Source organism: Lacerta agilis, chromosome 1 (assembly GCF_009819535.1).
Source record: "Lacerta agilis isolate rLacAgi1 chromosome 1, rLacAgi1.pri, whole genome shotgun sequence".
NCBI classification, from domain to species: domain Eukaryota; kingdom Metazoa; phylum Chordata; class Lepidosauria; order Squamata; family Lacertidae; genus Lacerta; species Lacerta agilis.
In genome coordinates, this window is record NC_046312.1 from 56,486,355 (window position 1) to 56,510,408 (window position 24,054).

The following is a 24,054-nucleotide window of genomic DNA, read 5'->3' on the forward strand; positions in this document are numbered from 1 at the left end:
CAGTGACAGATCTGGGGTGTTCAGGGTAAAGTGGTCCTTAAGGTATTCAAGGATTTGTACTCTAGTACAAGAGCCTCTAACCTGGCCCAGTAGCAGACAGGAGGCCAGTGCAGCGGTGTTATGTGTTGGCGGTAGTCTGTTCCCATCATCAGTATAGCTGCAGCATTCCGCATTGGCTGAAATTTCTAGACCAGACCCAAGGGCAGCCCCACATAGAGAGCACTGCAATTATCCTGTCTTGAGGTTACCAATGCCTGAGCTACAGTGGTCAGGCTATCCCTATCCAGAAATGGATTTCTATTGTTTGAGCATGAATTTTCCCACTGCATGCTGGAAGTGATTCAAAGGAACAAGAAGCCTAAAGAATGCACACTGTTAAGAGGATTTCATTCCTTTATCCTTTAAAGCAGGGGTCAGCAACCTTTTTCAGCTGTGGGCCAGTCCACCATCCCTCAGAACATGTGGTGGGCCGGACTATATTTTGAAAAAAATATATGAACGAATTCCTATGCCCCACAAATAACCCAGAGTTGCATTTTAAATAAAAGCACACATTCTACTCATGTAAAAACACAAGGCAGGCCCCACAAATAACCCAGAGATGCATTTTAAATAAAAGGACACATTCTACTCATGTAAAAACATGTTGATTCCCAGACCGTCCGCGGGCCGGATTTAGAAGGCGATTGGGCCGCATCCGGCCCCCGGGCCTTAGGTTTTAAAGTCACCCAATGACAGCTGTAACACAGCAATGCTGGAGATCACCACCTAAAGTTTCTGTAGATAGGAGTGTCTACATTGTCAGTTGACACATGCATGAAAGTAAGCTGCTGCTTATGAGACCTCCTCCTACAGTAACTCCACAGAGTACCTAAGCTGCTACAGGTTTCTCTGGCTTGGTTTGAAAAAGCCACGAAAGAGCAGTCACAGGGAGAACTGGTACAGGAAAAAGGGGGGCAGTAGCAATATAAGGCGATTCTTTTTTAAGTGCAGAAAGGAATGAAAGAATAGGACCAGAGGCAGATTTCCACATTAATAATAAAAAATATTTATACCCAACGCTTTGAAATGCATTCCTTTTTAATATAAAGCTGGACAACCTAAAATAGGGGTCCAGGTATAGCCCCAGGATCACTGAGAAGCAGGTCTCAGTCCTCTTTGGGAATGCATTATTTTTACTTTAGTGTTAATATTTAAACATATTGCTGGGTAAACACATCACATTCACATGTAATGAATGCATGTTGTGGTTGTTATTGTTATCATCATCATCATCATCATCAAGCACCCAAAGTAATTAATTATATTGTGAAATATGAGTATACAATCTGTAGCCTTTAGAGAGTTTTTAACAATGCAGCAACAGGGTGATTTAATATGTAGCCTGTGTTTCAAGTCATATATAAGCAATCCACCTTTACAACAGAAACTGTCCATTGAGAGCACGTGCTGCATTTATTAGGAGTATGTCAAGGAGATTTAGATCAGGAAACCAGCTACATGGTGCCATGGATATAAATATGTATCAGCAATTCCAGTGTCCTTGGCAGAAGAAGGTCAAAAGCGTGGTTATTTGCTGAGCAGGTCATTTGCTGAGTCATTTTTACAGCTCTGATTCATATACAACTAAAGTAAGTTATTATTTGTGTTACAACACCCGTAAAAAGTTGGCCTGAAGAAATTGCTAAAATGTAATATGCAAGCAGAGCAGGAGGATACTTGGCTCATGAAAGGCTGAAGATGTTTAGGATAGTGTCATTCATACCTAACATGTTAAGGATTCTTGGTATCAGCTTCTAGAAACATAAAATATATTCCAAGACCACTTACATCATGCAAGGGATATGCAGCACTGTAAACGCCATTGGCAAGCAGACTGGTGATCCCTGGAAAAACAACAGAGGATATCTATTTATGCTTCCAAGTCTGAATTCCCTCACATAAACCCACTTTTCAGTTCTGGAGATTTCTCTCTCAAAACATCAGTAATTTTGTTAGAGAATGAATCTGCACCCATTAATTTGCCTTCACAGCTTTTTGAATGTATAGATTTTTAAACATGATTCGTTTTAAGAAACGGAAAGCTGTGGAGAATCAAGAGGAAGTCATATGCTGCGGAGTCAAGAGTTTAGTCATTGCAATAAATTACACAACCTGAAGCTTCAAGTTGGATTTGGAAAGCAAGCCCATAGGTTTGGAAGTAGCAAAAGGCAAGGTTATCAGAAAGAGGAGAGTTCAGCTGGGACTGACCACCGGGGGCGGGGTGTGTCAATAATAGCCATCCCTCCCCCACTCTCTTACACACACATCCACAGAAAAGAGTTTTAAAAATCAGATTTAAGCTTGATTAGAGAAGCTGTTTGGAAAGCCTTTGGAAAGACCTTGGTATTATACTTACCATATTTACCACATTTTCGTCTTTTATTTAAAAGGGTAGTTTCCTTCTTTCTTCCCTCTCCTTGCCCTGTTTACACATTTGTCTATTAGTTATATGATTGAGCAGTTACAATGTTTGTGCGATGGGGAATCCGGGGGAATGCATATTATTTCTTTAGGGGAATCATCTTTAAAATTTGAAGTTGAATAGGAGAGTATATATCTGGCGCTCCTGTAAGTATAGCTGGGATTTTGCAATGGGTGAAGAATGCGCTTAGAAATTTTAGCTTGCCACAGAATTCCAGTGACTGCTTACTTACAGACTCTTGGAGACTGCAGTATTTGATTTCTGGATGTGTTTTTCATTACAGCTGCTGGCATTAATATAGCTGCTTCCAAATACGGGATACCTGACAGACTTTGAAAGGGTCATGTTACCTCAGAAAACATGCATGCTGTTTCTGATACCCTATCTACAATGGCTTGGATCTAGTCAGCAAAACCAGTATTAAAAAGCAATATGAAAACAGCAGTGTGGATACTGACGTGATAACAAGGCATTCGACAGGAATACGAAAACATACAGCCTGGTATATTCTGTGAGGGTAAATATTTTCAGTTTTGCACCCCTGGGTTCATTAAGCCCATTTTTTACCCTCAGAGTTATTTCACTGATAGGATATTTTGCATCAAGAATAAATACTAATGCCACAGTCTATGAAAGTTATTTGTTGCCTCTTGCAACAAACACTATTTCCAGTTGCATCCTGAGATTTCATCCAATTCTGCATTGCTGCTTAAACCTTCTGCAAACCATTTAGAGCATTCATGCTCAATAACATGGAACCTGGGATACCCTGAACCAATTTACCGGTACTTAGAAGACTAAAGCATGGAATTCACTTGAGGGTGAATTTGTTGTGTTTGTTTTACAAAGAGTAACATACACATGCACGTGAATTTATCAGCAGTGAAACTTCAACCGAAGTTAATTTCTTTGGCCAAGCAAGTCTTTTGCTATTGTTTGTTTAGAGTACTTAAAAGAATGAAGGTGTAGGTGAATACCTGACCATAAGGAAAATTATATAATCAAGTTTTATTGCCTTAGCACTGCTGGCACATTGTTGTGTTTATGGCTGTAGATGGCAAATGAAGGGCTGAGTCTATTAAATGCCAAATACCATCTGTGCAGTTGTTACTAAAAGCTCCCAGTTCATCAGAAGCTTCGATCATGCTCTGAAGAAGAAATAAAATGCCAACACTGCTCATTTGTCTAGCACCATTAATTATTTGCACAATGGCTCCCCGCCCCTCCCAGCGCCCACAGGAAACAAATCAGTAAGTGTTTCTGTTAAGCATTAAAGGGTTGGGAAGCAACAAGCCCACACCTTGACAAAAGATTTGACAAAATGTCAAATGGATGACCTACTCAAGTGGCAGGCTTAGGCTAGTTTTATTAGAGTGGAAAATCTATTGCTGCAACCCCACAAGAAATCACTTCATTTAAGTGATTTTTCCTGGTTTGACAAGCCCTCACACTACACTGATGCTGCTAGTCAATACATTCAAATGAGGATCACATAGGAATATAGGAAGCTGCCTCATACTGAATCAGACCATTGGTCATCTACATCTACCACTGTCTATGCTGCATGGCAGTGGCTTTCCAGGATTCTCTCCCAGCCCTAAATGGAGATGTCAGGGACTCAACATTGAATCTTCTGCATGCAAAGCTGATGTTCTATTATTAGGCTATGGCCTTTCCTCATTGGGAGGCTCTTATGTTTCCAATGAAGGTTCTGAGGATGAAATCTGCTGAAAAGTGCTCTGGGTGTCAGTCACCTGAAAACTGAGAAATGTGGAAGTGTCTTGTCAGATTTTGGAGTTAGTGACATCTTGGAAATTCATTTCAGATTGGCTGTTGATCCTAACCAACTTCACACTTTGATATATTGTTAGGATTATATAAAATGCAGTCCCATACGGCATTACATCACTTTACATCATTTGAAGAAAGTGCCCAACCATTATTTTTTAATCAAGCTAATCAAGTGTTCCCCACCCCCACATCCACTTCTGATGGAAGGAATATATAATTTATCAGACCACTTTCTCTGTTAATGTAGTCATGATTTTTAGGCCACTTTGTGACCACAACGGCAAATTGATTTGTAAATGCTATGATCAGACACAGGTGAAGGAAATGATTTCTTGAAACCTGATTTCTCCTGAAAGAAAAAAAGTCACGCTTACTTTCTTAAAACAACACACAAGCTTTTAAGCAATGGTTGATTCCATGAATATTCCTGGTTGGTTACAAAATCAACCAATTGATTACTGTTGTTGTTGTATACTATAAAGCATGTACAAACCACAGAGAAACAAGGCCAGATTTGCACATGCCACCTACTGCATCAAACTCTACAGTTTCCTCTAACACAGTGCCAAGACTCAGGCATATGTCTGTATATTCCAATACAGGCTGTAAGATATTTCCTCCAACAAGTTTCTCAATAACATACCACTGAAGGAAGAACCACCACTGAAAACCCTACATTACAGTGTCTTAAAGGCACAACAGAAACCACAGCTTGCATTCTGATTTGATTTGTACTTTGTAAGCTGCCTTGAGAGGCCTTTTAAAAGCAAAAAGAAAAATAGAAAAAAGCAGGACATAAATTATTTTATTAAATAAATAAATAAATAAATAAATAAAATGTATAAGAGTGCTATGGGAAATGTTGATCAAAAAGCCCAGTTTAAGCCAGGGATTGATAAATAATCAAAGCTTAGTCTTCTATTATTCAAAAGTTGTTTAATCAGTCTTTGTGCCAATATTTGCACATGCATAGCAGTAATCTGGTTTCCCATACTTGTTTTTAACACCCTGTGGGTGAATGGCTTGCCAGAATAGAAATTACAATAAATTTAAAAGGTTAGCTTTGATTAGAGTAGCGCAGTGAGAGATTCACACAAAGGCTAAAAGCCTAAACACACTTACTAGGGAGTAAGTCATATTAAACACAGTAGGACTTACTTCCAAGTAAACATGCATAGGACTGCACTGCACATGTCTTGTTTTGAGACCTGGCAGAATTATATCCAAAGAACATGGGAAATATGGCATGTATCCATAAAAGGTTGATGGCCTAAAAACAGAGAGATGCATAAACAATGTGAGTGTATGCAATATTTTGGTTTATCATATATGTATAGGTATATTATATCAGCTGAGTCTCTCTCCACAAAATCAATTTAAGCAGTTAATAATCCCTGCAAGTTAAAATATCACGCAAGTTACTCTCGGTTACATGAACTATATTAGACAAGAGAATAAAAAACTTGCAGACTCTTCAAACGTAAGTTTCAAATATTCTGGAATCCGAAAAATATGCTGATCTGCAAGCTAAATAAACTTTCTTACCCATGCTATATTTGGCTTTGGTGCATGTAGTTCTTTTCAATACTTCATAAACCTACATGGGAAAAAAATGGTTTTATAAATACCAGGTCACCTGTAGCCCTTGGGAAATTAGCAGTAGGATTTTGATTGAATACAGATCAAATTTAAGCACTGGCACGTTTAAGTTCTTGAGCACTATTATTAACACCAGCATCGAATATTAAGAATTGGCGATTATTTCAGCACACAGGAATTAGTAGCTTTGAACAGTATGGGTAGAATTCAATGTAGTGATAAGGTTGAGCATTCCTTCTCCTTTCCCTGCTGGCTGCCCCAAATCTTTTCTAGGGGATCTCCCAACCCTCTGGACCAGATTTGCTGAAGGCGCAGGATGCAAGCAGGGGGAGGGAGGGAAGTCTTGCTATGCAAGCAGAGATCCTTGCACTAATGGAGCATGGTAGGTGAATACCTCCCAATGTCTCTTGCTTTTACTGACCCTTCATTGCTCTTTTCTCCCCTAATGTTGATGACATACCTTCTCATATGTGTACATTCTGCTCCATGAGTTAAAAATCACTGCAAATGTTCACTTCTGGTCACCACCCTATAAACTGTAGCCATTGCCATGTATGCCAGACAGTTACCATACATATATTGTATTATTTCTATCGCATTACTCCTATTATTCAGGAGTTCCCTGAACAACAACAACAATGGTTCACTCGCAACTGCCATCTGCCCAATTGAGTTGCATGATTCATCCATGTTTGTGGTTCCTTGACTTCCAAGGTGCAGGTTCATGCCAATTAAAACATTCCAAAACAACAGGCTCTTTCCCCACTCTAATGAGCCCCAAAGTGGCGTACTTATTACCTTCAGCTCTAGGTATACATTTGGAATTATGCTGAAGTCATTCTTTCTGTTTTGCTATGCACTGTTTTGTTTAAACACGTACCGTTTTAGCATTGTGGCCATGCTTGCATTTTAGATAGATTTTTGTGTGCCAAAAATAGAAGTCATATAATTAGTGGATTGCAGCTGGAAACAAACAATAAAGAACTATACTTACTAACTATTCTTCCTTTGCAAACCCCCCCCCCCCAAAAAAAACACCTTTAAGGATAATATTTCTGGCAGAATTGATACTTAAAGAGTTTTGTAAAATGAAAACTAAAAAAGGGTTATTTATATTTTATAAATGTTAACATTTTAAAATACAGATATAGAGAAAACAGCAGTAAGTGAATTTTGCTATTTATTTCATTCAAGTCTATGACAACTTCTAGTACAGTAAGGTGATGCGTGCATAGATCAATTTTTGAAGTTTATTTTTTTGACCAAGAATACAATGACTGTGAAGGGAACCATATTGCAGATGATATGTGCAATGTCTATTCAAATATAACATGGGCACATTTGGAAATGAGAAACTCCCGTGGGCACGACAGAAATCCAGATGGGGAGGATGCAGTGATGGGGACCAACAAACATGTCTCATATACTCTTGATCCTGCATGTTTTATGGAGATCAAGAACCTCAGGTTCTAAAGCAATTCTAAATGCCTTGCAACATGCCTGCCGGTGGAAATCCTAACATAGCAAAGAATGAAAGCTTTTCTCCTGATCATGAGCACCCCCCGAAATCCATTGCACATCATGGTTCATGTCTATTAAGGTATCAGCCTTAGCTTCCAGCTTCCTTGATTTGTGGAGCCAACATGTGTTGGCCTTAACTCATGGCTTTAAACCAGCAGGGTTGTTTTTTTAAAAAATAAATAAATAAATCACTGAACAGTTATTCCTCTCTCATAGAGCTTCTTCACTATGCTAATAGTCCACTCAAGAGTAGACAAGAGCAGCTGGAAATTGGAGCATTCTCTTGTTTCTAAGAAATGGGGAAGACAACAAAGGACCCTTCCTCCATGCTTAAGTTTGCTATGGAACGTCACCCGTCACCACTGCAAAATCATGAAGTCCTGGGAGGTAAGAAAATATTCCCCTCACTTGTCAGATGAGGAGCTGAGAAGAAAAGACTTTTAAATGAGAAAACTAAATGAATGTTTCTGAACTGTCTGTCACACAATGCTAGGGATGGGAGTGACTAAGTATTGACCTATTTAGTTAATATTATAAGAGAGCTTAGAAATGAACGCTGGATGACAACTTTAGGGAAGAAGGAAAACAAGTGAATAAAAAGGGGGAGGGCTGGCCAGTTGTTATCCCCTGCTGAAGAGAATGTCTTTACATAAGCATATAAAAAATTATACGCTTCACTTACAGTTATGTATTGTTTATTGATAAATGCAAAAGGAAGCACAGAAAATGTTATCTCTTTCCCACGGATTCTTTCTATGGTTGTCTTTCCACTTGATGAGAGTAAACACGTTCTGGAAAGAAAGGCATGGTTCTACTCATCCTCAGCCCTTATTTGTCAGCAGTGAATGACTAGGCCTGGGTATGGGTGATTTCTTCCTATTTTAATGGATCAGTGGCTCACAGTTGATTTTAATGGATCAGTGGTTCACATGGTTGCCCAGTGTTCACTGAATTTTTTTTATTTCAAATTCAAAAAGAGAGCTGTTGTCTGGGGCCACTCTGGAACATGTGTTTGTGGTGGAGAATCTCTTTGTTGCCCAAGAGCCAGCTCACAGGTATTCTATATTACACTGTGTGTGTGTGTGTGTGTGTGTGTGTGTGTGTGTGTGTAGGGGGGGACATATAATAATAATAATAATAATAATAATAATAATAATAATAATTTTATTTATACCCCACCCTTCCTGATCCAAAAAAACCGGGCTCAGGGCAGCTAACAACAAATATAAGACAACGATTAAAACAACTTAAAAAAACAGCTAAAAACAGCATAAAAAAACAAACATCACTGGGATCACCAAGACTAACTGGCCAGGTTAGTTTTGCTAGGCCAGTAGGGAGACCAGGGAGGAATTTTAATGTGTGGACCCAGAAGGGTTTCTTCAGAAAAAAGGGAAGGGGAAAAGGAATAGGTGATCAGGCGAGATTGAAGGCCAGGTGGAATAACTCTGTCTTACATGCCCTGCGGAAGGAGGTCAGGTCCTGCAGGGTCCTAGTCTCGTGAGATAGAGCATTCCACTAGGTCAGTACCAACACTGAAAAAGCCCTTGCCCTTGTGGAGGATAATCTGGCTTCTTTTGGGCCCAGGACCCTTAAGCTATTGTTATTTGTGGACCTTAAGGTCCTCTGTGGGGCATACCAGGAGAAGTGGTCCTGTAAGTATGAGTAAGTCGCATAGAATTTTAAAGGTCAGAACCAGCACCTTGAACCTGATCCAGTACTCCACCAGGAGCCAGTGCAGCTGGTAAAGCACTGGGTGAATATGCTCCCATGGCAAGGTCCCCGTGAGGAGCCTCGCTGCAGTGTTCTGCACCTGCTGGAGTTTCTGGGACAGTTTCAAAGGCAGCCCTGCGTAGAGCAAGTTACAGTAGTCAAGCCTGGAGGTGACCGTCGCGTGGATCACTGTGGTCAAGTGGTCCATTTATGAAATGTTTTAGGAGCACTTGTTGTCATTATTTTCTCTTCCTATATTTCATAGTAATTTCACAGAGGACAGGAATTCAATTCAGGATGACCTGGCTTGAGATTCATACAACACTGCCACTGACATTTTCTGTGACATGGAGATGACTCATGTGATAGGGGGAAGTGAGCTCCACTAGCAAGAAAAAAAAGAAAGCACTAAGTTACTGTACATCTTTATTAGCATTTGAATGCTTTTAAACACCCGTTTTTAAGAAGGATTTTGATTTTGCATTTTATAAACTGCTTAAGGCTTTCTTACAAGCAAGTAGCATATAATTTTTGTTAAATAAAATAAATAAATAAGAAATTAACTGGGAGGAAGTTCTATTGAATTGGATAGATGATAGATAGATAGATGATAGATACTTTATTGTAATACTTACTATGGTACTTCTGGTCTTGCTGTCAAAAAAGGAATCTCTGTCAGAGAGGTCAAATCTGTCAAAACATTGAAAAGGGGGGGGACGATTAAATATGTAGTTGTATAATATGGATTTCAAACAAGTCAACTTTATTTTCTGGCTGTGTGTGTCTTTCAAAGGGCTATGTTGAAAGAAGAGATGGCACATCTAAATGCTGACTCTTTATTTCTCTTAATTTCCCTGAAAAAGGACCAGTAGCATCTTAAATGTGTTGGAATAATAAATATCTCCTATGCATTGCTTTTTTTGCTTCCAGTTCCAGATCTTTAGACAGCAGCCATTCCTCTCTAGAAATCTCAGAAGCCCCCAAATATTCTGTAGCCAAACTGAATGTACGCTCTGATGGGAAGAATAATAAACTCTGTTTCCTAGACAATGTGTAGCACCTGTTGCTGCTCTTGCAATATTAAAGTGGTTGTCTGTTGATTTCATATACTTCTATCTGCAAATCTCTCTCTCTCCCCCTCTCTTTTACACAAAATAAATGGTGCAGTAAGCACACAATAGGTACAGTACAAGTGTGTCTCTACAAAACAAAAGGCACATTCGTTACTCTGCGGAGAATCACTATCTATCCTTTAACAATAGCTAAAATCTGCACTAACTGTCACACAGTTTCCCAGCTATGAGGATGGGGTCCCTAAGACAGCAAAAGCTTCTCTCTTATCTCCTGCTTAACCTACATTTGGAGCAAATCCATACAGCCACTTAGCATGCAATAGTTAAGGGGGGGGAACTATGTCGACCAACACTCAGCAATGTGGAAAGATGGTCATTTGCAGCTTCCGGTCATTCCTAAGCATTACTTCTTGGTTCATGCGTTACCACTGGCAACAAAAGAAGCCCTTCATCTCCAGACAATACATGATAGGTTTTTTAAAAAAGTTTTGATCACGTTGAAAGCTGATTTTTATCCCTGCAGTGTGCTGATTAGCCCATGTCACTGAAATATGCCGTTTCATTTGCCGCAGTGGGTGATACCAATGGGGAACCTTAAAGGACACAAGAGACCTGGGGTTGTACTGCTATGTGTCAGGACAAGGACTGTTGCTTGCACAGCAGAACATTATCCCCCCTTTCCTGTCTCTTGCATCTCCTAAATCTATTCTGGGGTTCCCCAAAAGATTTGGAGGGGGAGTGCAAGGTATGTGAGGAGTCAGAGTCCCATTGTGCAAGTAGAAATCCTTGCACTGACAGGACTTGTTAGTAGAATTACCACCCCTACTCATTCCCTCTCATGCCTGCTTTGGGCAAACACTGAGCATTTAACAGACTGTCCCCCCCCCCCCTTGATTATACTTTGCTCCTGGCAAACATGAAGACTGAAACACAGGATGGCCACTCTATTGTTTGGGCCGCTTTGGCATGCAAGTGACATAACCCAATTGTTTTTAGCTTTCGGATGAGAACAATTATAGCTATATGAGCTGTCTTTCTTCACTGATGTTGCTAACTTCGAAGAGGCACAAATATTTCATTGTTTAAGGCTTTCTTAGGGAAGCTGACTAAGACCAAGGCTCTTCTTCGAGTCATACGAGATCTTGTTTATTTGGAAAAAATGATCATTTTAGTGCTAGTTGCATCTAAACACTGGCCTACGTATTTCTATTAATATTCTCATGATTTATCTTCAAGTTGTATTCCCAGAGGCCGAGTTTGCTGAAAATGACATTAAGGATGACGAACTTTGACTTACAAGTGTTGTTTCTCCCTGGAGAAGGGGTAGGAGAGGCGTTTCACTGTCTGATGTTTATGTTCTGCCACTTTAGGTTGGATGGGCTCCGTTATTTTTTGAATTACGGAATTGATTTTTTTCAATAGGCCATGAGGTTGATGAATTTGATATACCTGAGGACCAAACAAACAAACAAACAAACAATCCATTATTTATTTCAAGTCACTGACAAAGGATACCAAGGCTTCAAGAACAGAACATTCTTCAAAAGAAAATAAAAATAAAAATCTGTACAGTACAAGGGGCAGTGAAAATTGGAAATAGGTGATAAGCACACCCTTTGCATGCTTTCTGCCAGTGGGAGAGTCTAGTTAGTGAAGTTCTGCTCTGGGGAACTCTGAATTGAACCCTGTTAATGTTTAAAATAATAATATACAATAAATGATCCCAAATAAAGGATTAAGTAAATTAGAACAATTTATACAGATTGCAGAATTTTCTTTATCTCCCATCCCCCTTTTTAGCAACGAGTATACATAGCTTTAGTTACGGTATAATAGTACTTCCTGCTTTGGATCATGATGCTCCCATCTATTTTGGGAAAAGAACAATCCTACTTCTATGCAGTTGGACAAGATCTGATCCCTTTCAACCCTACACCTCCATAATTTAACATTCTTCAGTATAATGGCAGGCTATTGTAAAATTTAGAAACATAATTAAAACAAGTAGCATGATAAATGGGAATGGATCAGCTCCTAATCTAAAACTGAAATCCCAAAGTTTAATTTTAGTTTTACTTGCAATAAATTACTATGTACTCTCAGGCTGTCTCCTGTTCCATTAAAGAAATTTCCCTGCAGAGTCTGCTTTCTGCACTTAGCATGTCATTAAATATTGATCCATTTCTCAGTTTTGCACCCTGAACAGGTACAGATACTTCCCTCAGAAGCTTCACATTCATCACACCATCCTGTCATCTGGTGACAATGTGCTGTCACTTTTATAATGACAATTCAAAGATTCATTGGGAAGGCAGGACTAGGTCCAACCAATCCTTTCATGCTCACCAAATGTTGGGCACAGACATGGGACTCTTCACATGCATAAATCTATATATGGAACCAAGACCTTGTTGTAATGTTGCTGGTGGTGATAGGCAGCGCTGGAGTGAAGGACACAGAACCCACCTTATTTGTATTTGCACTTTCACATCAGAGCGGGGGGAAATCATACACAGAGAAAGGAACTCTTTCCCTGGGTCTTTTCTATCACCCAAGCGTTGCAGCTGCAATGTCGCACAGCACAGGGAGCAAGGGTGGCCTTGTCATAGACAAGAAGACATCGGATTCAATTACAAGACCTCTAGCACTGATAGCGAAGAAATGTCATTCACCTTGTGACTTGGTTACAAGGCTTCCCCTCAGAGGATATTTAGAACTTCACTCCTGTTGGGATCCATGCAGTTGCGTCTAACAGAGAACAATTTCTTTATAAGTCAGCAAAGTTACCCTATAAGAGGAGAAGCAATGGCATCCAAAAGGATACACAACCATTTTAGGTTTGCAGAGCAGATGTCCGTTGTTCTTGTTAGGGTTGCCACCTAACCCTATGTTGGTTTACCTGATCATGCAGACTGTTTCTTTTCTTGAGAGAAAGGTTTTTGTTTGTTTGTTTCTTTTCTTAAACAAAATGCCTCAAGTATGTGCAGAGTGATGTTCCTTTATGAAGAGAATATTCCCTTGTTGGTCCTGAGGTTGTTTGGACATGCCATGGAACTTGGCATTCTGTACTTGGTTATCAGTCTGCCTGTAAAAGGCTGTGGTGGCCTCATTGGTGTTGTGAGGCAGTCAAGGAAAACATAATAAGCAGTCTCTTGACTGAGTGTGGGAGGTCAGCTCTAGAATGGGTGGATGTTAGCAATAGACTAAGGTGCAGCCGTATGAAATGCAAACCTGGGTAAGCTGCTTGGGTGAGTCATGGGAAAATGGAAATAAATGTTAATGAACAAACTGCAAAATGGTACCAATTTCCCCACGTGCATCTCAACCCACACATTTTTATGTCACTGTGCACAGAATATGCATTCATACTCACAGCTCACAGCATTACATTATAAATTGTATAGCAAATTATATTAAGTAGAAAGCTAATTTCTCCACTTCTTGTATTTAAAGACAAAAATTGTTCATAAGGAAATGTAAATTAATCAACATTTTTTTGGGGGGAACCTAAACCATAAATAACTGTTTTATGTTTCCTAGTATAAAATAATATTTAAACTAACCTTTTTTGTGGGCATCTTCAGTTTCATAAATTCTGCTTCCCGGCACAAAACATTCCAGGGTGCATGTATTTTTACAAATCCAAGCCCGTGTATTTTTGTCTAAAAACATTTGGAGGGAGAGAAAGGGAAAACCTTTTATCAAATAACCTGAAACACAAATCTGCTCAATTTCACACAGGCCTGGAAGGCCCCCCCCCCCCCGCATGAGCTAGTTTATCTGATATGTGGATGAAACTAATTACTACATTTAGCAGAAAACAATGGAGGGGTGCAAGAGAAATAACACTGATTCATGTAAGACATAAACAAGTGAACGACCATTTAAAGGGTAAGTCAATATCCCATAAAAATAGTTTGTGAGCACAGCACTGATATTAAACAGCCCAGATTTAAGATTAAATAATAAAGACATTTTATAAAGGAAGTGGAATCGGTTGCCTTTCCACAGTGGCTGAAGTTTTCTTTACAAGGGCAGAAGGGCTCTAAAACTATAGTGGCCAAGAGAGGAAACACTTCAGCTATGCGATTTTTTGGGGAGCTCTTTTGTATCTTGGGGGAAGTTGTAGAGCACCTGGTTGAATGCAGAAGGTCACAGGTTCAATTCCTGGCATCTCCCAGACAGCTGCTGTCAGTCGGTGTAGTCAACACAGTGTTGGACAGACTGATGGTCTGAATCAGAATAAGGCTCAGTATAAGGCTCCCAATGTTCCTATCCCCTTTGGACAAGAACCAACACAGGGGTTGGGATGAATCATTAGAACAGCTGTTGAGCCAAGACTAACCACTATTTCACATCTTCTCTTTTTAAAGGCTTGCTCTGCACCCAGCACAGTTCCTTCTGTAGCAAGTGTAGATGCTGAAAGGCTCAATGACACTGCCAAGTGCTGCCTGCTGCGCAAAGCAGATCACATCAGCGCAACTGACATGTTTAAGGCAGCAGTGCTTGATTCAAGGTCTGCTGCTGGCAATCTCTGAATGTAATTAGTCTCAAGAGGAAGGCACAGTGATACCTGTTTTTAAATAGCAATATTTGAATCTGCACATATATTACGTTTCCTGGCGTGACCAACGTATTTGTCTCATCAGCAAATAAACAACAGAAGCTTTCGTGCAAGTTAGTCCACATAATTGACAAACGATGTCAAGAACATTGCAGAAAACTTCAAAGGACAGCTCTGTACAGAAAGCAATTCGAAGAATGGGTGTATACAGAGTTCCTCCCCCGACTTTTATCAGTTTTCTGCAAGTGGAATTTCAAGCCTTTCTCCAGAAGTCTGAGGTTTACAATGATGCTTAAAAAAAAATTCAATCTCAAGTTTAGGTTTTATTGAATTTTATTATAGAATAATTATATATTTCAAGGGGCTAATAAGGCAGCATATATATTTAAACTAAGAAAACAACAACCCTGTGTTCTATCCAGTGTTCCCAAGCAAAGAATGATCAATGAACGCATTTCCTGCATCACTGTATCTACCAAGAAAAGCATTTTCTACTGAGTTTCTGTTTCTTCCACACTTGTTGCAGACACAAGAGTCCCACTAAAAAAAGGAATAAGAAATCCTTGCTATATCTACCAGGTAAAGATTGAAATGGAAAGTGGCAATGCATTAGAAATACTGGGTTAAAATTCATTACTCATTTACTTCACAGTAGTCCATTTCACTGAACTGCTGATAAACAGAAATGTTTTGTCTATAGGATGGTCACTTTAATGTCTGATTGATTGCCTAGCATAAATCTGGGTGTTTAAAAGTCTGCTCCTCTACAATGTCAGTTTTGCTTGCATTAAGTAGCTGTTGGATCAGGCAATACTACAGATTTGAATTTTAGTTTTAAAATCGTTTCCAGTCTAGTAAGTAATCTACAACCAGTTTGTGAACACCAGCTCAAAGGTGAAGAGCATCTCCTCTCAGCCTTTTGTTTCGCTGCTGTACTAGTTTGCACAGGCACAAAAGCCTGTTTTCATCCTGCCATCCTGTGCACCTGCTTACTAGAAATACATTACTCAAGGGACATAAATAGCTGCCAATCTCCAATATGGCAAAGCTTCAAAAACATGTATTAGCTTACTTCACAGAGCAGAATTTAATCAACTTAATATATGCCTTCCTTGAAACAAGCTTTTACTTTTAACCAATATTAAAGTCAGCAGTAAGGCTTCAGGGAACTCTCAATGACAGCCAATCAAATGACTGCAGGACTCCATTTTGCCCTATTTCTAGAACTGATCTCTCTCTCATCTTCAAACACTTGCTTATTTTTGATATTATATGCGGATGGGTAGAGATATGTGCAGCTGCAGCACAATCACCATGTGTGTCTACTCAGAAGTAAGCCCCTTTGAGCTTAGCAGGACTTACTCTCAAGTAAATGGGTATAGAATCACAAGCTTATGCTGCAATCCTGTGGCCCTCCAGATGTTGTTGAACAAAAATTTACATAATCTCTGACTACTCAACAAGGCCAGCTGGTGCTGCTGGGAGTTGGAGTCCCATAACCTCTGGAGAATATATCCACTTGGCTGGGAGTAAGTTCCCTCAAAGTCAGTGGGACCTACTTCAGAGCAGACATACATAGAATTTTGCTGCCTTGAAATACTACTATTACTGTAAAAATTGTATTTGGTAAAAATGATCAAGTGAAGAATACTGTCTGTCCAGGAACATGTTAATGTGCCTCTTTCAGGATAACTGCACAGCAACATCCACACATGTATCATGGTTATACTCTGGGGATTAAAGGTAAAGGTAAAGGACCCCTGACCATTTAGTCCAGTCACGAGCAACTCTGGGGTTGCAGCTCTCATCTTGCTTTACTGGACGAGGGAGCTGGCATTTGTCCGCAGACAGTTTTTCCGGGTCATGTGGCCAGCATGACTAAGCGCTTCTGGCGAAACCAGAGCAGCACACAGAAACTCCATTTACATTCCCGCTGGAGCGGTACCTATTTATCTACTTGCACTTTGATGTGCTTTCGAGCTGCTAGGTTGGCAGGAGCTGGGACCGAGCAGCGGGAGCTCACCCCATCGCGGGGATTCAGACTGCTGAGTTTCTGATCAGCAAGCCCTAGGCTCTGTGGTTTAGACCACCCCGCCACTCTGGGGATTACAGAGAGTTAAAATAATGGTGTATCAAACATACCTTTAATATCATCTTTAGATTCCAATTTATTCCTCTTCAAAAGTGGTTTCATTTTATTTTTTGGCTGTGGGGTTTTGAGCTTACCTCTTCCATTGCAAGGTGGTCAAGGGGGGTGTTTGTGCCCCGCCATCCACCAACCCAGCACACACCCTGCAGCATTCCTAGCTGCCCACACTTCCTGATATGAAAAGCACCATGGAGATGTTACCGTATGAAGTCTTCTCCTGGATTTTGGTTAAACTGTGGGCACTTGGGAAGGCTACAGAGTACAGACCACTGGTGAGATGATTTGTAGAAGCTAAGGGACACTCCCAAGCATCCCTCAGCCACTTAAAAAGTAAGGTAAGTGCAAAAAAATACCCCTAAACGTCATTCATTACCGAGATTTTTATCTCCCCTCCGATAATTTTCAAATGCCATTTCTTTCCCCTTCAACTTATGGGCACTGGTGGGTGGGTGGGAACACAGGAGAAAATTAGAGCACAGCAAATATTATTAAGTCTTGATGGAAACAAATTTTATTAGAACGTGCTGCTAACTTTGTAGGTTGTTTAACACATAATACCAGATTACAGATTGCATGCTCTCTCCCCTATTCCTTACTCCTCCATGATCCAGTTCACTTAGTTATTTCTAATTTAGTTCAAGCCATAGTTCGCTGTTGCATCCATACTGGCAAACTATGGCTTGTTCATGGCATCCAAACCAAAACTGGAAATTACATTCAAATCAAGTGTAAACCATAACTTGATGATTTGGGTGTAACTGGAACACTGGGGTTTGTTAACTTGAGTAAGTAATATTAAAAGACCTTATACTGTATAACTGAATTGACCATAGTTGAATGGCATCTCCAACATTTAAATTAGACATATGACTCTTAAAGTATAATTAATTTAAATACTGAAAATGTCATTCAACCTTCACCAACTTTCTATATATGGGTGAAAATGTTCATCAATCCAGATATATTTGACTTCAAACTGTAAAACACACCATTGAATGATAAGTTGTTGTCTGCTTTAGATTCAACTAACCATTTTTCTACCTTGTGTTTGGTAGATGGTACGTCAGTCACTAATTACAAATTTATTCATGGCAGCCTAAACCTGATTCACTCTCCGAAAAAGAATGGCTCTCTAAAGTCTGGTATGTCTAAACTAATGTCTAAGGTAACTGCTAAATTCATGGAGTTAAATCTAAGACTTTTTTTTTAACAGAACTAGCTATTGATTTTTGGAAATGAAAAGCATAATGCTGATATTAACCTATACAATTACTTGCAAATATTGCCAACAGCAAAGAAATTATTGTAAAATGTTAGTAAGAATTGCTTCAATTTTATTGTATTTTAGATGTGTAACTTAAAACAAAAAAGTGCAAGACTAATGACCAAAAATAGTGCCTTAGGGTGCAATCCAAACCTGCCCACTATCCTGGCAGTGCTCCACTGCCAGGGTCAAAAAAGGCAGTAAGATTGCTTGCAGGTGACATAGTAATTAGGTACAAATCGGACCATATGTGTTGCTCAATGGCCCTGATACTGGTTATGGGCCCTTCTGCTGGTGCACATCTTGCCCATGGCACTCCCACTTGCCTGGCAGGCAGAAGAGGGAGGTTGGCATTACCCAAGTGATGCTTCCAGGGTATTGGCAGCTTAGCTGGGAGAGGTGGATGGAGAGACACCTCCACTCATTCCATTCCACCTCCCTGTCAGCCTAGTATTAGGGGAGTTAGGTGGGTTGGATTGTTCTGTTCATCTGTACAAAGCAATACAAGCACATTTGTAGAAGTAGTCCACAGTGTGAAAGATCAGGAGGACTGAGGACAGGGTATCACTAAACTGCCCTAGCTCCTACTGCTTATTCTCAGATATATTTGAAGAGAAAGTTGATTATTTGCTGTTTTCACAATCTGAGGAGGGGTTAGCAACCTCAGGCCCAGGGGCTGAATATAACCTTCCAAGCTTCTCTAACCTGGTCCTTAGAATTGTCACTAGGCCACACTTTTTCACTGGCCCTGCTTCAGACTTTCCTCAAGCTCTTTTGCCTGGCTGGAATGTGTCCCTGAACAACAACGCTTCTTGATTGTTTGGACAAAGTTTGGAGAGATGTGTGGGTGTCCTTTTGCATGTAGCTTACTGAATAAAGGGAAGTGTCTTATCCATTCCCCCATCCACCTGTGCCTCCAGCCCCCCCAAAAGGTTGCCTGTGAAGGAATGCAGTTCTCATGCAGAAAATGGTTTCTCTGCCCTGGTTTAGATTCAGGCACTGAAGTTCAAACACAGCTCCTCAGTCCTGTAAATGCACATACAAATGCATATTCCACTTTCCTCTTCAGCTGATGTGTTGGACTCAGTTTATGATAATATTCCTGTACCTTTAATATAGCATGAAAATGAGAGAGAGAGAGAGAAAATATGAACTGCTTGGATTTTCTGTTCTACGAACTATTGTACACAAAAGAGTTCTGGTTCCATGTTGACTCTGGCAACCTTTAACGTGGAGTCTGAAGGAAACTGATTTCAGCAGCCAATTGAAATTGAGCCTCTCTCTTTGAAATTAGTATGTCTGGGATTTTCTCTGTTAATCATGCTGGCATTAGTTCACTCATGCCACAATTATTATTTGAGATAGGCACTCTTTTAATAGAACACTTTGCTTTGGCTAAGCAGGTGAAAGGAGCTATACTGTACCACTCCTCTTTAATCACAACGTAATTGCATCTTGGATCCCAGTGTTCAATTTGGAACTTTTGCTAAAAGGTTCCCTTGAACAAATGGAGGTTAAAATAGCAGTATCAATACTTCTTTTTGACGGAGAGTTGGAATTCCTACAGCCGTTAGACAGAGAAATATGTGGATCTTTTAAATACTGCTTCAGGCCTTGTGTGGAAGAAAGCTTGAGCATGAAATTCTAAATGCAAATTTTTTTGCTTCAGGCTTCAGTTTTAAGTCCAATGGACTTAAATGTGCGCAAATGCCCTCTTGCATGTATGTGATCTGTGAAACTAAAACAGCACAGAATCCCACCCCACTCCATTCTGCATCCTTATCTGTGCAAAGGTAATACTGCAGGACATTTTAATGTTAGAGTTCTTTTCATAACACCAATCACTTGTTGGTGGGGTGGGGGAGATTTATTTGGAGCCCTCTCTCCCTCTCTGCCCTACAACAAAGGCCACCAGATTGATGTGGAAGGAACTGGGGTGATTGTCTTGTTCCAAACTTGGTGGAATTTGAGACTTGATTCTAAGTTGCTTTGGGTCTGTCTGTTAATTTAATGGTCCCCCCCTCAGTTCTTCAGATGGGAACAAAAGACTTGCTCTGGATCTGCTATCATCATCAGTTTCTTAAAGCACTTTTAAAAGAAAAATTATTTTAATTATAAATACCGTAATATCTTCTAGATCTAATAAAGGCATTGTAATAATCCTATGAAAATGGGGTTTTTCAGCACTGGTGTATAAAACTCTACTCAGTTTCCTATATATGAGGGTTAAATCAGTGGCATGCTAGATAGCCAATTTAATGGGGTTCATCTTATTCATTCCAGGGTTTTTTTTGCTAGGTCACATTATTAAACCTTGGTATATGAGCTGAGGAAAATGGTGCAGAGTTTAAAACATGCTGAAGTGGTCATCAAATGCTGAACAAAAGAAAGCAGATCCAGCTTTCCCCATCATTGCATCTGTTGGACTTCTGCCTGCAATGCAGCTCCTAAAGGCATAGGGCCTACGTGAAAGGATGGACAACTTTACCAATATATACTGAGTTCCCACAGCCACCAGTAGTGTGGCAAATTTGGGTTATGAGATGTGAGTTGGAAAGTGTGGTGAACAAATCACACAAACATTTTGCAATACTTCAGACTTTCTGCCAATACACACCCCTGTATGTGAATGGACCCTTGTTCTGATTAAATTTAAAAGGTTTATGTAAGGTTAGAAAAATCTACTGGAGGGCAAGACCTACAGTTCTCAAAGTACAGCTGGGGTCCTGAGGGAAAGGAAGCAGACCTGGCAAGATTAAGTAAGAATATTCCCAGATCTGCAGAGATCTGCTTACAGAAGTGTGGATGTCTACAAAGAACTCTGCTGGGATTAGAAAGCACTGGGATCTTTGTGCAAAACCACAGGCCTTTCTCTTTATTTCAGTAAATAAGATTCTTTTTAAAATTTATTTTGCTTTTCTGTTGCTCATCTTCACCCTTGCACGACTATCCTTCTAAGAGGCCACTAGCAGAAAGGGACACATCCTTGTGGGAGATAATGCTGACAAGGTCAAAATATACTTCCGTGGGAAACTCTCTTTGCCTTGGAACCATGCCCCAATCCCCATAACTGAAACTATATCTTCCACCTATCTGTCTCCTCTACCATACAAATTCCTGACACTATGCTGTTCATATGTAAGGTGAAACTTAGGTTTTTACTGTATTATCATACTGCTGTAATGTTTAAAAGCTCATAGCCATGTCCACTGTTTGTGTAGACCTTTTCTCTGGATCAAACACCTTCCCCTAGAGCAGGCATAGGCAACCTTCGGCTCTCCAGATGTTTTGGCCTACAACTCCCATGATCCCTAGCTAACAGGACCAGTGGTCAGGGATGATGGGAATTGTAGTCCAAAACATCTGGAGAGCCGAAGGTTGCCTATGCCTGCCCTAGAGGCATGGATATAGACCTTTAGAGTTTACTCTGTGCAATCTTTTGCATGTCTATTCAAAAGTAAGCCCCACTGTGTGCAATGAAACTCAGCCTGTCAGCACATTACCAGTTTAAAACAAAGCAAGATCGTTCTTTTTCTCAATTCAGAAAATTAGGTGGCTTGGGGGAAAGCACTTCAAAATGCAGCATTTCATGACATGTGTATACTATTTCCCAAACCAGCAGTGGGAGCATGCTGGGTGCAGAGTAGACAGGAGTGTGTGCTGGTCTTACTCCCAGATAAGTAAGAACAAGATTGCAAATGATCCTATACTAACAGTTCTTTTGTCAGGATGATGTTTAGTATTTTTAGCCTGTCTAGTTTGAGCCCTGGAAATATTCACATTTTTATCACTAGAATATAATCCTTAACACAGCTGGGGGGGGGGAGAATCTGCATAAGAAAAAACAGGTAATTTTCATTCTGCTGGTAAGAATAGTTCTCTTTCCCAATGCATGCACTATCAGCAGTATTTAATACAATACAGCAAAGTCTGCTTGCATTTATACACACAGACACACCACCTCAGAATAAATGTGGCATATATGCCATAGCTCCACTATGGGTGATATTTTTAAACATTTTTGGGGTGAGGGGAGGACACAAACCCAATCTTATGAATCAAAAAGTAGCACTGCGGGGGAAAGGCTGGATTTGATTGTTTCTATTTGCAGAGGTTTTTCTTTTTATCATGGGAGAGCACTGAAAAGTGATACCCCAACCCCATCCCAGTAGTAGGAAATGCTAACGTGTCCTCCCAGTCAGTTCTGCAGCGTGTACGCAGACAGCCAAAGGTGTCTCAGTAGGAGAAGGGAAATCTGCATCTCTTTTGTTTCTCACTCCACATACCGTATTTTTCGGCGTATAAGACGACTGGGCGTATAAGACAACCCCCAACTTTTCCAGTTAAAATATAGAGTTTGAGATATACTTGACCACAGATTCTCCACCCGGTGTATAAGACGACCCCTGACTTTTGAGAAGATTTTCCTGGATTAAAAACTCTTATATGCCAGAATATACTGTACTTGTACACCTGTCATCGGAATATGCCCAAGGCCCAGTGCTAAATAAGGTACGGCTCTGGAAATCTGGCTTTCTACACCTATAGCATGGATGGGGAACCTCTGGCACTCTGGATGTTGTTGGACTCCAAGTGTGAGCAGAACGGTAGAGCCAATATGGCGGGTTCTTCCACCACCATAGCTGCAGCACACTGACCTCACTGCTGCCTCTCCGTCTCCCAGTAAGCATAGTGACACAGCTGACGCAAGGCCAGGTGTGTGGCGCTACCCCTCCTGTTGAACATACATAGCAAGGTCATAGCTGGACCAGCTCTAACTTACATACTAAGGTTTCTGGACCTCAGGAACCTTCCAGTGCCTCACCTACCAGTCTTGGCAAATACATAGCGCAGCTAATTTTTAAAAAGAATGAGGGAGTAATTACGTCTTCATCTCTTTCCAACTCAAGGCCGGCCTGCATAAGGTTGTTTTCGTACTCTTCTCTGCGGACTCTCTTGTCATCTTCATGGTAATCCATGTGGGGCTCACTGTCGTGCATATTAACCTGCCCTGCTTTCCCAGGAAGCGGCTGGTCCTGTTTGAGGCTCCGAGGCCCCAGGTCATTGAAATGGATCCGCCGGGTGAGCGTTCTGCTGAAGGAGGACTTCTTGTAGTGGTAAACCAGGATATAATCCACTTTCCTTTTCCCATCTCTGAAATAAAGTCCATACTTGCAGTTGGCATCAGGATCTTGTGAGAATGAATTTAATAACTGCAATGAAAGGAAAGGAAACGTGTTCAACCATCAATTTGATTAAACATTAAAATAATCAAGTATTTCTTTTCAGCCACAGCAGAAATAGCCTGTGCTATCAGATTATGAATTTACTCAACAAAATGTTACAAGTTAAAAGGTTTGCTGGTTGATTAGTCAGTAAGTTCAGTTATCAGATATGTGTGTGTGTGTGTGTGTGTGTGTTTTCTTGTAACCTGTGCTAGTACTGCCTTTTGCAATGAACAGTGGGCAAAAATGTGTTAAATGGATTAATAAAATAAGCAACTTTTTAAATATACATTTATACCCCAGCTTTATTATGTGATGAATCCCAAGGCAGCCTACCATGTGTCTCCCTGGTGGTCACCTATCTAGGCAGTGACAAGCCCCAAGTTTGATAAGGCTATCTAAGAATCTTGGGAGCTGTACTTTGATCAGGGTGCTGGGAACTGTAGCTCTGAGAGGGGGAAACTACAGGTCACATGATCCTGAGGCTCTTAAAACAGAAAGTGCATGTGTAGCCTAAGCCTCAGCAAGATGGTAGCTTCATGTGCCTTCAGACTATATCTTGGGTGCCACTCAAGATAACTCAAGACAACCAATCTGAGGTAAATGATCAACACAAAGTGACTTGCCTCTTCAGCTTTGCACAGTGAACTGGACGTGAACTCATCCTCATGGGGCCAGATCTCAATTTACT

General features: G+C 40.3%; 1 protein-coding gene across 9 annotated transcripts in view; it reads right to left on the reverse strand.

Annotated features, from left to right (window-relative positions):
- Positions 1-24,054, reverse strand: part of ANO1 (anoctamin 1) — a 137,476-nt gene that overhangs the window by 49,177 nt on the left and 64,245 nt on the right. For 5 of the 9 annotated variants that reach the window (XM_033150495.1, XM_033150533.1, XM_033150487.1 and 2 more), the window contains exons 3-9: positions 23,025-23,351; positions 13,725-13,823; positions 11,459-11,610; positions 9,724-9,778; positions 5,801-5,852; positions 2,399-2,464; positions 1,831-1,886 (exon numbers count right to left, since the gene is read on the reverse strand). In XM_033150495.1, the coding sequence (XP_033006386.1) occupies positions 1,831-1,886; positions 2,399-2,464; positions 5,801-5,852; positions 9,724-9,778; positions 11,459-11,610; positions 13,725-13,823; positions 23,025-23,351 (807 nt within the window). The remainder of the gene's footprint in view (positions 1-1,830; positions 1,887-2,398; positions 2,465-5,800; positions 5,853-9,723; positions 9,779-11,458; positions 11,611-13,724; positions 13,824-23,024; positions 23,352-24,054) is intronic. The other 4 variants (XM_033150553.1, XM_033150524.1, XM_033150544.1 and 1 more) reach the window with 1 other exon arrangement.